The 15,271-nt window shown below is 35.2% G+C and overlaps 1 protein-coding gene across 2 annotated transcripts in view; it reads right to left on the reverse strand.

Moving 5' to 3' along the window:
* Window positions 1–15,271, reverse strand: part of ATXN7 (ataxin 7) — a 115,251-nt gene that overhangs the window by 55,281 nt on the left and 44,699 nt on the right. For both annotated transcript variants that reach the window (XM_034440650.3, XM_087887996.1), the window contains one exon: window positions 11,605–11,673. In XM_034440650.3, coding sequence (XP_034296541.1) covers window positions 11,605–11,673 — 69 coding nt within the window. The remainder of the gene's footprint in view (window positions 1–11,604; window positions 11,674–15,271) is intronic.

Consider the following 15,271-nt stretch of genomic DNA (forward strand, 5'->3'; position numbering starts at 1 on the left):
AATAAAGAAATACATTAAGGGTAAGAGAGAAGCCTGAAATAAAATATTTCAACTCAACTACTTTTGTTGTCAGTAAAATGCTTTCTTTAGAGCCCATCCTCTAAATTAGTCAATTAAACCTAAGCATCAGCTGTTTTTAAACTATGCCCAATATTTTAGTTTGTGTTAAGATTTCAATAACTCTATTTCCCAGTTATCATCGGTATCCTTGACACTGTAAGAAAGTTTATAATACCAGTCTAATAAGTAATTATCTTCTTCTAAGTAAACAACTACCAGTCATCTCTCTTAATTATCAAATATGTTGAGAGGTTTTTCTCTTTTTTAGAGATTTGTTTTTATAAATTCCTTTATCATCTATAGCTAAAGTCTGTTACCCAACAGCCCATTTTAAATTACCTCATGCGGTACTTAGTACCACATAAAAATTGAGCCCAGTTTTTGAACTTCTCCATATTTGCACAAGTATATTGTCTAAATTAAACTACTGTAATCTATTCAGTAGCTGCAGCATCAGTTTGAAACAGATATCTAATTTTTAATACTGTTAAAAGTGTATTTTTACCTTATAGACTTAATCTATTTTAGAGGGTTAAATCTTAAAACAATCTACACATGCCAAGCACTTTATTGTATATTATTGTTCCATAAAGAAGTATTTCACATACCTCATACTTCCAAGTGTTTGTCTCATAGAACTGTTCACTTTAGGCAGAACTCCAAGAAAGCATAACTTATGATCCTTATCATAAACCCTCTATAGCCTCCCATGGAAACTTATTAAGCTTAAAGTTGCTATCATTACATTATGTTGGGTAATAACATTTATTCCAGTAAGTTCATAACCAGGGTGGATAAAAATCAATGATTTTTTTAAAAAAATCAAAAAAATCAGATTTTTTTTATTTAAATCGGATTTTTTTTATTTAAATCGGATTTTTTTTATTTTTATTGAATTTATTTTAATAAAAAACTTTTGGGGTAAAAATCTATCGTAAGATAGTTTTCTATTTAAGATACATAAATAATTTAGTTTATTCAGCATGAAATGGAGCTTAGTTATGTAGCATGAGGCTGTATATTCTGCAACACTGGGACTATCGGTGAGTCAACAGTAGGTCAAAGGAGTAGCAGAGATGACAGTTGCTCTTTAAAAATTATGATTTAAATCGAGTTGATTTAAATCAAGCCTTTTTACTAGTGATTTAAATCATGATTTAAATTGTGATTTAAATCAACTCGATTTAAATCAAATCCACCCTGTTCATAACAGATTAAACCAAACTTCATTTGAGGAGTAAAAGGATAACTTGGAAATATCATGCTTGTTTCAGACACAGAAGAACATGTATTTTTCTTCACAATTGAGAATTTTCTGATTTTTGCTCCGTTAAACCCTTTCTTTAAAATTTGTCTTAGTTTTATTGTGTTGATTCTATTTTGTGCTGTTTTAATCAGTACGGTTTGCTTTTTATGACTTTGTTTCCAACAAATATGCCAATGTAGTATATCAATGTGGAAGCATACAGGTAATCTTCAACCTATGGCAATTGAGCCCCAAAGTTATATCGCTAAGTGAGAAATTTGTTGTGAGTTTTGCCCCATTTTACGACTTTTCTTGCTACATTTGTTAAGTGAATCACTTACAGTTGTTAAATTAATAACATGGTTGTTAAGTGAATCTGATTCTCCCATTGACTTTGCTTGCCAGAAGGTTGCCAAAGGTGATCGTATGACCCCAGGACATTGCAACCATCCTAAATGTGAGTCAGCTGTCAAGCATTTGAATGTAAATCATGTGATCATGGGGATGTTGCAACCGTGAAAAATGGTCCAAAGTCACTTTTTTCAGTACCGTTGTAACTTTGAACAGTCACTAAGTGAACTGTTGTAAATTGAGGATTTGAACTGTTGTAAGTTGAGGACCTTTATTTAACAATGATGCTTATCAGCATTATCAGTTCAGAAAGATGTGACAGAATGAAAATGGGACATCAAATCTGGGTTAAAACTGGATAGCTCTCCTGCTCTTCCACATCCACAACAGGCAACTGGTACAATGAGAGTGTACTGTTCTTCTTTCCAAAGCTCTATGATTTTGAGCCACTCTCTGATTCTTAGGTGGTCTTTCTCTATGCCATCAGTGTTTTCTTTCACTACAGAAAGGAAATAGATCTGTGTATGTCTAAGAAGAATTTTTTAAAGTGCTGAGTCAATCAGCAGCTTAGCTCTCAGGAATTCTTGGGTGCAGAATTCAGACAGGACACCTTTCTCCAGATAGAAGAGGAAAATCTACAACTGCTCATAACGTTTCTAAACATTAGAAGTACATTTTCTTTAATGCAAACAGAGAGTGATCTGGAAAATGAAAGAAGTAACTGGAACATTGGATGGGGAATTTGCACAGGCCATATTTAGTGCACTGGCCAAAGGTCCCTCAAGACTGCTTGCAACAATCACAAATGAGACGTGCTTGTCATCCATAAACTTTCTTTATGAATCCAAATAAAAGAAAAGAAAGTTTACTTATAGCAATCTGAGAATTAATATGCCATTTTCAAAGTAAGGGCTCAGATTTAAAAAAGCATAAATAGTGAAGAAAAGAATCACCAGCCCAACTGTAAGCAAGATGTCATTTCTAAAAAGGCATTCCTCAAACTACTTAATCACTTCACTTCATCTTAGGCCTGAAACAACACATGTAAAAGATCTTATGAACATTTATGGAGAAAAGTGATTTTTTATGTAGCCTGATTCTGTATGGTTTGGGTTTTAAATCAGGATGGCACTCCCCTAAATTGTGTTCCAATATCTCAGGGGCAGTCACAAAGAAGAGGGGGTCAACCTATTCTTCAAAGCACCTGAAGGCAAGACAAGAAGCAATGAATGGAAACTAATCAAAGAGAAAACCAACCTAGAAGTAAGGGAAAATTTCCTGACGGTTAGAACAATTAATCAGTGGAATGATTTGCCTCCAGAAGTTGTGAGTGCAGTACTGTAGGCTACTTCAGCTGACTGCTAGCTGCAGTTCGGCAGTTCAAATCTCACCAGGCTCAAAGTTGACTCGGCCTTCCATCTTTCCAAGGTGGGTAAAATGAGGACCCAGATTGTTGGGGGCAATATGCGGACTCTGTAAACCGCTTAGAGAGGACTGTAAAAGCACTATGAAGCAGTCTGTGCTATTGCTATTTTAAAAAAAGATTGGACAACCATTTGAAATGGTATAGGGCAGTGATGGCGAACCTTTTTGGCACCAAGTGCCCAAACCGTAACACGCACACACTGGAATGCCGGAAACCCGAAGACCAGCTGGCTGGTGACCATGCACACTGGCCAGCTGGTCTTTGGGTTTCTGGCGCTCCTGCACTTGCGAAGACAACCTGGAGCAGCTGGCAACAGCATGTGTGCCCACAGAGAGGGCTCTGCGGGCCACCTCTGACATGTGTGCCATAGGTTCGCCATCACAAGTATAGGGTGTCCTGCTTGAACAGGAGATCTGATTAGAAGACCTCCAAGGTCTCTTCCAACTCTTATTTTCTTAAATCCTTTTTTTCTTTCAGTTTCTCTCCTCTTCCTCATCAATATATTTCTCAGACTTGTAATTTCCCTTTTCACAGAAAATGCCTGCATGTATACTTATCAATCAGGATAGGAGAAAGCAATACTACTCAAAGCTCAGCAACACCCCTTCCCAAATTATGATTTGGGGTAATTAAAAAAAGGAAATATACCTAGGAAATATTGTCAGTTTAATGCAGCATCATTCATTATATGTTTTCATATCTTTTTATCTTTGCAAGCTGTCTTTACTTTAATCGTATCTCTTCATATACTGCCTTTTGTGCTTTAAGATACTGAGCTCTATCATGCAACCACAACTTAATTTTAAAAACTGTAACCTTAGTCTTGGGTTCACACAGTAAGCACATGAGAATTAGAATATACTACCATCACAACTACATGCCTATTGAAATTCCATCACTTTCCTCATCCATGACATCACTGGGTTTGGAGCTACTTTAAAAGTATAGTCTCTAATGATCAAAATGTTGCCTTCTCAAATGTCCATTGTACAAACAAACATTTATACAATATACTGTAGTTCAGTATAATTTAGAAACAGTTGGATTAAAGGCACCTGATTAATAGTTTCAGATTGTAGCATAAATATTACTGAGGAAATTGACTAATTCTAGGTATTAAATAAATGTTTCCTCTGTAGGCATACTATCATTAGATTATTTTAGTTAGCAACTCCAACACTGCAACTATTTCAGGTCACTTTTTCAAAATCGCTATCTGCATTTGTGCCAAATCAAAATACTCCTATCTTGTCCAAGGTGTAGTTTTGTCCTGTCTAATTTCTGACAAGCTAATCTAAGCAGGAGGCCACAAACTGTGTGTAAACTAAATTCTTTTCTAAAGATTTCAAGAGCAAAGCACAGCAGTGAAATATCATACATATTATAGGAAGCCAACTTACACTGTCATGAAAGATCTATAACCACATCAATTCTATAAAAGGTATGGGTGAATACCATCTTCAAAACCAAGTCCAAAGACCTTTTCATTGTCTTGTATAATTACGGTACCTTACAATCTGATAGCTATAAAGCAATCTAAAAATATTAAAAGCCAGAAGTTCTTAAACTGTGGATCATGATGTACTGGGAAAGATGAGCAGGTTTAAGGGGGGAGGGAGGTGGGTACAATCTGGAGATAGGTTGCATCTGCAAAGTAGAATGTAGACCAGAATTTCTTACCTGGAGCAAGTCAACAGCAAACTTATCCAAATAAAAGCTCATAACAAGTTATGCCAGGATCCTAGCTTTGTGTTCATCCTAAATTTCATGGTTTAAACTTAGAAGTTGGAATCATTTTCTAACTTCCACTCTGCCTTGACAAGCCAGTTGTCTGATTGCAAAAGCAGGTCTCTGTGCCGTGGGTGGCTATGCAAATATGAGCAATCAATCAATCAATCAAACAAAGGAGTTGGGGTGCAACTTTAAAAGGCCCCAACTTTGTATGTTCAAATTTCCTAGTTAGTGCTGCAACGCTGGATCACCGTCAGAATGTGTCTTGCCAAGACTAAGCCTATAGGGAGAGTAATGACAGAGCTCCACCTTTGGGTGAACAAGTCTCATGGCATATACATACTCATAATTTGCTCCTGTCCTGCACTGAGAATCTAGTGACAAATTCAGAATTTATAGCTGCAGTTATAAAGATTCCAAATGTGAAATGAAAAAAATAAGTGGCAGTCTGAAAAATAAAACCAGGATAAGCAAATTCATCTTTCCCACTTAAAAAAATGGCTTTAAATGTAATTATCTTATGGAAATATCTCCAAAGTAAGGATTTTGTACCATAAATCTGCAAGGTCCTATCACTGTTTTGTTTTATGTACAGATTAAAATTTGATTAGAGGTAGTCCTCGATTTATGACCACAATTAGGCCCATTATTTATGTTACTAAGTGAGACATTTAAGTGAGTTTTGCCTCATTTTACACCCTTTCTTGCCACAGGTGTTGTTTTAAGTTAGTAACTTTTAAACTTTTACTTTTTTTCAGTACTGTTGTAACTTCAAACGGTCACTAAATGAACAGTTGTAAGTCAAGACTACCTGTATTAAAGTCAGTGGTATATTTTATTTTTTTGCCAAACTTAACCTCAGTGCAATCATTTGTTTCAGCCATTGGAGATAAAAGGTGGGGTAATTTTATCAATTTATTTAACAAATTAAAGCAAAATTTTAGAAATTATGCAAGACACCAAAATACTGATAAGGTCTGTATAATTACAAAAGTAACGTATCTATGTGTAGAGACTGGTTGTGAATAAATATTTGCTCTCTTTCAATTTTTTTTGAAGTTTTGTCTCTGAAGGTTATCAGACCTTCATGTGGGCCACAATGATGTACAATATAGTCTGACTTCAATGTTTGATTGATTTATTTCATAAAGAAAAATAAACCAACAGACGATAACTCTAGTAGAGTTATTTTTTCACTGAACTGTAGCTTTAATGTGTGAAGTGTTAAACACTTACCATCAAGCATTTTATTCATTAAGGATACTGTTGCTGGCATACACATAATTATTTCAAATTCAAAACAAAAAAGTGGAATTTAATTGGGTCAAAATTAGGTCATTATTTAAGAGAGCTTCTACAAAAATATCTGATCCATGCTGTGCAGCAATTTGTGAACTAAAAATGGTCTTAACAGTCCTTTGAGAGTGTCACTTAACTACATGCTTGTAGTTAATGTGCTCACACTGGTAATTTGTTTTCTAAAGCATATTCTGAATTTAGTTGGCCTTAAACAAAAGAAGGTATAAAACAAAAGAGTATGTGTGTAATAACTTCTGTATTTAATTTTTCCCTTACCACTATTTTTAATGTATCTTCTGGGAATCCTTAGTACTTGTGAAATAATGCAATAATTCATAATACTTTTGCCCCATATTCAACCACCCTAATATATTATTTCTAGTAAGTCTTTTAATATCAGTTATGAAAAACATGAATGGGAAGAAAAACATGTTCTTCATGTCTGCTTGTGGGTTTCTTATTAGCATCCAGTTAACCACTGAATGCCAAAATGGTTTTTGTTTTTTTTTAAATATATTACTAGTGGTTTTTTGCTAAAGAGGGAAACATAATAGCCAACAGCTGGAATATCACATACAATGCAGCATCCTGCTAAATATGATTTTTATATGACTGTAAGCGGTCTAGAATCGCTTCAACGAGATGAGCAGCATAAAAGTTTTAATAATAAATTAAAAGTATAGCAACTTTTTGGAGTTAGAAATGCTAAGATATATGAAAAGCACAGAATAAAAATCAAAATCATCCCATTATGTTTTTTTTTAAAAAAGTCATTCAGAATCTTGTTGTTTAGAGCAAAAAATGCTACCAATCATCTATTACTACTTGGTTTGTAAATGATACACATTTCTTCTAATGGGAGAGAGAAGAGATGCTGCTTTGACATACACAGCATTAACTGCTAATGGCCATTTCCTTCAGTAGATTAAAAAAACTACAGAATCGAAATCAGAGCATTGACAAAATTAAATAATTCTGAAAGAATGAGATTACATCTTGTTCAGAAATATTTTTTTTTAGTTCTGTAACACACAAATAATAAGCCCAAATAAACATTTTTTTCAACTGTTATCATCTGGAAAATTACGGCATACTTAACTAAACTCAAAGTACCAAAACACAGAAGGCCCTTTACTCCGCATGGTGTCATGTCCTCCCCACAGCTCTCTTTGAAGGGCAATACAGGAAAGTTCCTTACTCAGAAAGACGACACCTTTGTGACTCTGGACTGTTCTGCCCCAGCTATGGACCCCAAAGAACGCAGCACACACGAAGTCCGTTCAAACCTTAGTTTACTAAATAAACCAGTTTTTTTACAACAACGGCTGTTAATTAACTACATTAACAGCCGCCAAGAATTCAAAGAATAATACTGAAAGCTTACTGTGGTTGGCAGAAGGCCCAGAAGCAATTTGCAGGAAGCTGATAAGATAAACAAGACAAGACACAAAGGTATGTGAACGAAGTTGTTCCCTGCAAATTGATTCAGTCGGTGTTCCTCCTTAAATAGGCTAAGGGAGTGGCCAATTAGCCCCAAGCCTTACTCTCGAGGAAATCTCCTCCTGAGGAGCCACTCCTGCCTTTTGGCAGCTCTGCGCATCAGTGCATCGAGAAGAGGCTCCTCCGCTTCATCCTCTTCACTTAAGGGAGCTTCTGGAGGTTCTGAAGGCCCTGGCTGAATCCCTGCCTCTGGCACCACATCTTCTCCAGTCTCCTCATTGTCTGACTCGAGTGCCAGCTGCACAGGCTGCTGGCGCACCACACCAGCCTCCTTGCTGTCGGAATCAGCTACTAGCTGCACAGGCCGCTGACGGGCCACAACATGGACACACAGAAAACTAGAGCATGTATTTCTCCAGTTTCTGCACTACAGAGATGTTTGTACACCACATCTCACTACGAATATCCATACATAAATATCCAAGGTGCACAAAACAATTTTATGTAGCCCTGTTGATTTCAGATACCAGCTCTACCACAACATATAGTGTTGCCAGGTTCTGTGCAGCGGTGCTCAAAATTTGTCCAATGATGGTCTGTACCCGAGTCTCAACTTTATAAATTAGATTCGTGCTTTGTAACTTGATAGTCTTTCATAAAAACTGCAGGTTTTTTATGCTCCCCTACATCCATTTAATGTTCCTATCCCTTCTTTTAGATATTCATTTTTGTATATACTTTTAATGTGTGTGTGTGTTATATGTGTGTATATTAAATTTGTGTATTAATTTTCTGTATGCATGTATGTATATGTGTGTATAACATTTTTGTACACATGTATGTGTGTGTATGTATGTATATATTATTTTTTTAGTTTCATTCATGATCTATATTTTTTAGGCTCTTCATGCTTCTTTTTAGTTACTTACTACCCTCATGTTGGTCTATGACTATAATAAAGATTTGATTTGATATGGCCTAACAACTGTTTTGTGTTTACATAATTGCCACTTGTCTTTATACAGCAGCTATCCTCAATGGGTAACTAAATAGGCATTACGATAGTTGTCTAATACATTTGGAGAGGACAAGATGAAAAAGACCTTAGAACCATAATAGAGGGTATCTTAACTTATTTAGAAATTAAAGAAATCCAAGGTAGTTATTAAGAACTATGACAAGGAGCATGGGCTTGAAAATGTATCCGGCTGGTCAACTTCAGATTAAATTGTTACTCTTGTACAATGAAGCTCATATTTATGTTCAAAACATATTTTGATGTCTCTCTTTTGCAGCTCTAAGCATTCGCAGACACGGCTGCATTTCCAATATTTTACTGAATGCAAGACACACATTTCTATGGAATTCTTGTATATGAACCTTCAGAATCAACCCTCACTTACAGGTCCAATGAGCAGGAAGTAGTAATTTTGTTTGCTGTTAACTTGTCAAACTGAAAAGGAACAATGTAATTAAATGGAAATCATTGCTTGATATTCTGTCTGTCTGAAAAGCCAGTTTAATCTTACTTCTCAAACAATCCTGATTCTATCCCATTCTGCTGAACTACATCTCCCACAGACTCATTTGTGAAATGACAGCAAAAGTAGTATTTGTGATAACTAGAATACTTTGTACAGATAAAATATATGATTTGCAAAGAAAACCCCTTTACTTTAAATACTGTAAGTACCGAATAGCATGTTTCAGACACAAAACAGTGAAGGGTAAGGAGGCTACAACTACTGCTTTGCAGAGAACTTTTTAGTTGGGAGGATTTAAATGCTTTTTCTCTTAGCCCAGATGATAGCAAAATAGTTATATTGAACTATTCTACATAATGTAGAGTGTAAATATTTTAGTATGTAACAAATTGCAAAATTGGTAATAAGGCAACCATGTGATAGCTAATAGGCTTGTCCATGATCTATTTTGCATCTTAGCTTTTCAGAAGATGAAGAAGAAATATCAAATATCAAGAGGGCAACAAGTGTACTGTTACAGATCAAAAATACCAAGAGACCATCTAATTATAATTATATCCCTTGAAGAGGCTGAAAATATAAACTAATGTTATGTATACAGCTTTAAAAAGGGTATGTAATGTACATTCTATACAATTGAACATATGGCTCATATCTCCACTGTGTATGTACCTAGTCTCAACCTGCCCTTAATTAAGAGGGGAAAATATATCTACTGAGATACTATGCAGAGCACACATCTATCTTTTTTTGTAATGACTTTTCACTTTTCTCTAGCATAGAACAAAGTTTTAGATGACATTTCAAGAGGCGTTAAGGCCGACAACATTTTCATAAATTTACAGGGCAGCTAGATATCCTTTAATCTCATTTCATAATTTCTTGTAATCATAAACATATTTTAAAAAATAAACATTCCCTGCGAAAAAACTTTGTATGGCTGCATAAAAGCTAAACTGGCAAGAATATTGTAGAAAGGATGTAAGGTTCAAGAAGTACTGACCATGCAAAAGATCCATTCAAAAGCATTGCAAGAACATTTTTTGATGTAAATAAGATGAGATTGTAAGAGAAATTAAAAATAACTTAGCTATTGCAGTGCTACTCAATTCTATTTATTAAACCTGGCAAGAAAGTATCTTCCAACATACAACCAGCCCAAAAAATATAAACAAATAAAAGACTATATAATGGTGAAAGTGAGTGGCACTGGAGAGATTCAGATTTAAGTCTATCTTTAACCACTGAAACTCTCTGGGATTTTCAGCCAGTCACTCTCAGCCCAATCTACCTCAGAGGGCTGTTTGGGGAAAATGGGAAGAAGAGCGCTATGTTTATCTTAAGCTCCTAAACCAAAGTGGGATATAATGCAAATACAGAGATAAGGTCCAAGATAGAAATGAATGAATAGCTCAAGCATCTTCATGAAAACATCAGTTTATAGATTAATGAAAACTTCACAAATATTGCAAAAATTACATGACTCAGAAACCAGTAGAACATCACAATCCCTTTATATAAGGCTATGTTATGATGACACTTGGAGCCTATTGATCATTTTGATTTTTATATATAAAAAGGAATAATACTTTGATCAGGAGGATGGAGTAAATGACTGCAACACAAAGAGCTTTTTAAAGCTGAAAAAGATAAATGGGAAAATGACAAGAGACTTACAGAAGTTGATAAATATTTCCTCCCTCTTAACTTTTTATGAATTAAGATGACTCAATGCATTAAGAATAAATCTAAACCTTATTCTTAGGGCACTGATTCATCTAACATTTGTACATATACCAAAGTTAAATGTGGAACCTGTAACTGAAATGTGAGGTAGATTGTCAATTTAAGTTGCTTAAAAATGAACTAAACGAGTTCTTAGAAAGCAATGCTGTAAATATCTATTAAACATGAAACCTATGCCTCTAAATACTTCCCATAGACAGCTATACTACAAGACAGCTGTTGCAGTGGTGTTCCGCTTATCAATTTTTATAGCGAACAGATCTATCCATTTCAAACTAGATCCTGGAAAAAAATATCATTTAATCAAAAATGCAGAATTTTTCTTCCTCTACTTTTTGATCTGTTCCTTGCATACCACATAGCTAGGCAAACAACCAACTGTCCCGTGAAAAGCAGCTTCAGCATTCGGCATGACCTTTTAAGAATTACATAGAGCCAAATCTATTATAAGACGAGCAAACCAATGAAAATTCCAAGTTAGCATATAAAAGGCAAAACCAGTTAGTTCTATCAACTCTATTAGCTTTTGTTGTTACAGTATGTATTTAATGTAATACAAAATTACATTAAATAACTCATAAATAAAATAACGTTAATAATGTTTAGAAATTTTGAAAAATGTAAATGTATGTTATTTGTCTGCAATAACTAACATAAATATATGTTAATTATTTCAGACAAATACAAGGTTCCAATAATCTCTAGAAGTGCAAGTTTGTAATAATGTAGGGTTGCAAATTCAGGCCCACATAAGATTGTGCATATATGTATGTTTCACTGGTTGTCATATGAAGTGGGAAATATGTCTACATCAAACTCACCTTCCCTACAAAGTCGCATCGCTTCTCGGTTTTTACCATACTCCTTGAAATTTTCTTCTAAGGCTGCTCCTGTGAGGATGTAACAAACAAAATAAAAATGTTATAAAGTTCCTTTTAGAGTGTCATCTACATGGCAAATTATAGTCTGATTAAATCCAAAGCATTCAGTGCAATAATGATATAAAATGAATTTGTCTTTTGTGTGTCTCCCCATCTTACATAAAATGGTTTAAATTCATCTGATAGGAAAAAGTTCTTAAATACAAAAAGCATGTAATAGATGCTTTTGCAAGTATTATATAACAAACATAGATAACAAAGGATTTCATGTGGTCTAGAAGTCAAATACTAAAAGAAACATCTGTTACAAAAAGAATTTTATAAGAACTAAAAATCAACTTTCTGCATACAACTTTGCTTTGGAAACAGAAGAGAGACTTCTCTGCAGTGGCTCCTTAGCTTTGAAATGCTTTCCTTTGAATATGAATTAGAGTGACATCCCTAGCCATTCCAACACTAGGTTCAAACATATTCATTCAGGTATTTTAAAACTGATTAGTGTTATATGCTCTTTTTATCTATACACTGGTGAATGGCTATAAATGGCCTAAAAATGTTATTAGGCAATAATCATCATCTGGAAAGATGCTCTCTTTCAAAACTTGGCCCTGACTTTGATACAACCATGAAATCAAATCGACATCCTCCATTTATTTAACAAGTGGCAGATTCACCTCATAGCTCCACTGTTTTTATTCTCAAAAGGACAATTAGAATTCCTACTGTCAAACATCCTATCACAAACTTCCTCCTCAAATCCTATAAGCAACATAAATTTGAGGGGAAACAAATTTATAAGGTGCATTTTCCCCAAACTTCTCAGGGTCAAACTAAATCTACCCTTCACTGAAGCCAAGATCAATGTGTGCTTATCTCAAAAACTGTCAATGCTGTAAAGTGTTAGAATCTGTAGGGTAGAAAAAGCTAAAGATGGAAGGACCAGCTCTGTAGGGCTCCTGAACGTTTACCAGCTTTCAATGGAAAATAGGCGTTTGATCAGTTGTCCCACATGCTGGCAGATTATTGTCAGCTATTGTTTTACCAAAAGGTTTGCAGAGCAATTGTGGTATTGACGTTCCAGGTAATGCCTTCAACATGGACACAGGATGTGAGGCATAAAGAAAAGTTCCTAAATATATTGTCTATTTTAGCAGTACTTTCAACCTAGCAAGAGGCTTTGATTTCACAAGCTCAAGAGGTAAGACATACCTCTTTGGTGCCAGAGTATACAAGACAATATGGCCAATTTGAAATGTTGCATGTTTTATGCAGGTTTGAGAAGAAAAGTTTTAGTTTCTTAATTCTCTTCCAAATAAAGTTTTGCAGGTTGTAGTTGCATTTTTGTTGTATGGCAAACTGCCTTATATTTCTTCCTCTTATATTCGCTGCTCAAAGATGCATGTGATAGATATTATGTATTACATCACAACTTTCTTTACTCCAGGTGGTCTGATAGTTTTGATAAATTTCTAAGTCTGAAAAAGTAGCTTATTCAGTATTTGGATGTATTAATACTTTCTATATTTTAACTTGTATTCACAAGCATATCCAGAATAAAACATATCCAGAATATCATTTCTATCATAAGAATGATTTATAGGAGCACATTAACCTTCCTGCCCATATTTACATTATCTTGTCTCATCTCCTTCTCCCTTGTAGCTAAGGAACAGGTAGGACACTTTTGCTTCCACTTTTAGTTGTAGTTCTGAACCAGGAACTATAAGTTAACGTTAATAAGCTTACCTAGAAATCACTTTGATTTATTTTAAATTTAACTTGGGTGTTGTTAATTAGTTTGTTGCTTCACTGAATGTGGCAAAGTTAACAAAAGTAAAAACAGGAGGACTGTGTAAACCCAAAGGACTAAGCTTGTTGATACCAAATAACCCACAGTTAGCATAATGTTAAGCATAGCAAATTTAACATGAAAGTGGGAGAATCATTTGGTGGTCCAGTGCCATCAGTAAACTTATCCTGGGCCACGCTCTGCTCTTGATGTCTTATTTTGGTGACTGAAGGCCATTCTGTTCTCTGGCTACTCCAGTGACGTATCTAGATATGGAAGCACTAAGTCCTGAAAGAGAAGGCCTGTGGAATTGGGGTCCTCCTGGACTCAAGACTCTTATTTGAACAGCAGCTGGAGGCTATGACTGGGGCAGTTTTTGCTCAGCTTTGACTTGTGTGGCAACTGAGGCAAGACATCTTGCTACAGTAACATAGGGCCTCATTACTACTTAGATTACCACAAAGCACTCTACTTGGGACTGCCTTTAAGACCACTCAGATGTTTCATTTTCTCCAAAATGTAGCAGGTTGGGTACTATTTGGCACTTTCCAGGAGAAGTACAAACAGCTTTGGATCCTGTCCTGGCTTCCTATTGGCATTTGGTTGCCTTAAACTATTATTAATTGTTGTCATATTGTGAGATCAAGGAAATGTGTCTTCTTGGTCATGATTCCCAACCTCTGGAGAAGCATTTCCTCAGAAAGAAGGGCAGCATCCTCTCTCCTACGGTTCTGGAAATCACTTGAAACCTGGCTTTGGTTGAATGTATGTAATATACATTATAATATTACTGTATTCTGGGGAGCCCCGTTTTATTTGATTTGTATTGCTTTTAAGATTCTTTTAGGCTGGGCTTTCTGTGCGTGGTTTTATGTCTTTTCTGTTTTCATGGATATTTTTGGTTTTGTATGAGGGCTATAACAAATTTAAATAAATAAAAATAACCAGATTTAAAGGGATAGTTGTATCCTATAAAGCTCTTTATATTTCATATCACATTATTTTCAGGAATGTGTTTCACTCATTAGGATCAGGCTGACCAATTTTATCTCACCCAGAAGCAGCTAATGATTTCCCACTTTCAGAAGACTATGGGGGAAGGGGAAGCTCAGGGGTCTGGAAGGCCTCCCACTAGAGTTTAAGTTTAGCTCAGCTCCAACTTTTAACTGCCATCAGAAGCAGTTGAAAATATCTGTTATTCGGATATTTTGTTTTAAAGATTTTACTGTTTTAATACTGACCGTGGATATCTTTGGTTGTATATTTCTATAAAACCACTGAGAGTCCTGCAGAACGGTGATGGGCTATAACTCTTATGACTAAATAAAATCATGTTCGCTAATGTTATATTAAATACTCTTGGAGTCTCATTACACTGATTTCTAAACAGAGGACAGGAACAGTTATAAGTCTTCTACTTCGTATGATTTGAAGAAAGAGTACAATAGACTTCCAAAATCCACTGGAAACAAACTTGCATTATGGGATGTCATCATAACAGAAATAAAAACACCAAGAAACAGACAATTGCTCTCCTGCTTGCCATGATAAATGAGTTGCGGGACTTACCTGAGATCTAGCGTTATCATTTTCTTTTTAAGTGAACACCTCAAGAACAGAAAATGCCCTTATATTTAAATATAAAATCTTCCTCCAGTGAAGCTGAACTCCTGTTGCTTTCATACAAAAAAATAAATAAATCCCTCCATGCTGTTTTCCTGGCAGGAACGTGAAGATGAATTACCATTGTCTTCTTCCAGGACTTTTTCAAAATAAATACATGAATCCCAAACTACCCGAGAGCTCTGGGATTTCCTG

This window comes from Pantherophis guttatus, chromosome 2 (assembly GCF_059756535.1).
Source record: "Pantherophis guttatus breed Tessera chromosome 2, ASM5975653v1, whole genome shotgun sequence".
Classification (NCBI taxonomy): domain Eukaryota; kingdom Metazoa; phylum Chordata; class Lepidosauria; order Squamata; family Colubridae; genus Pantherophis; species Pantherophis guttatus.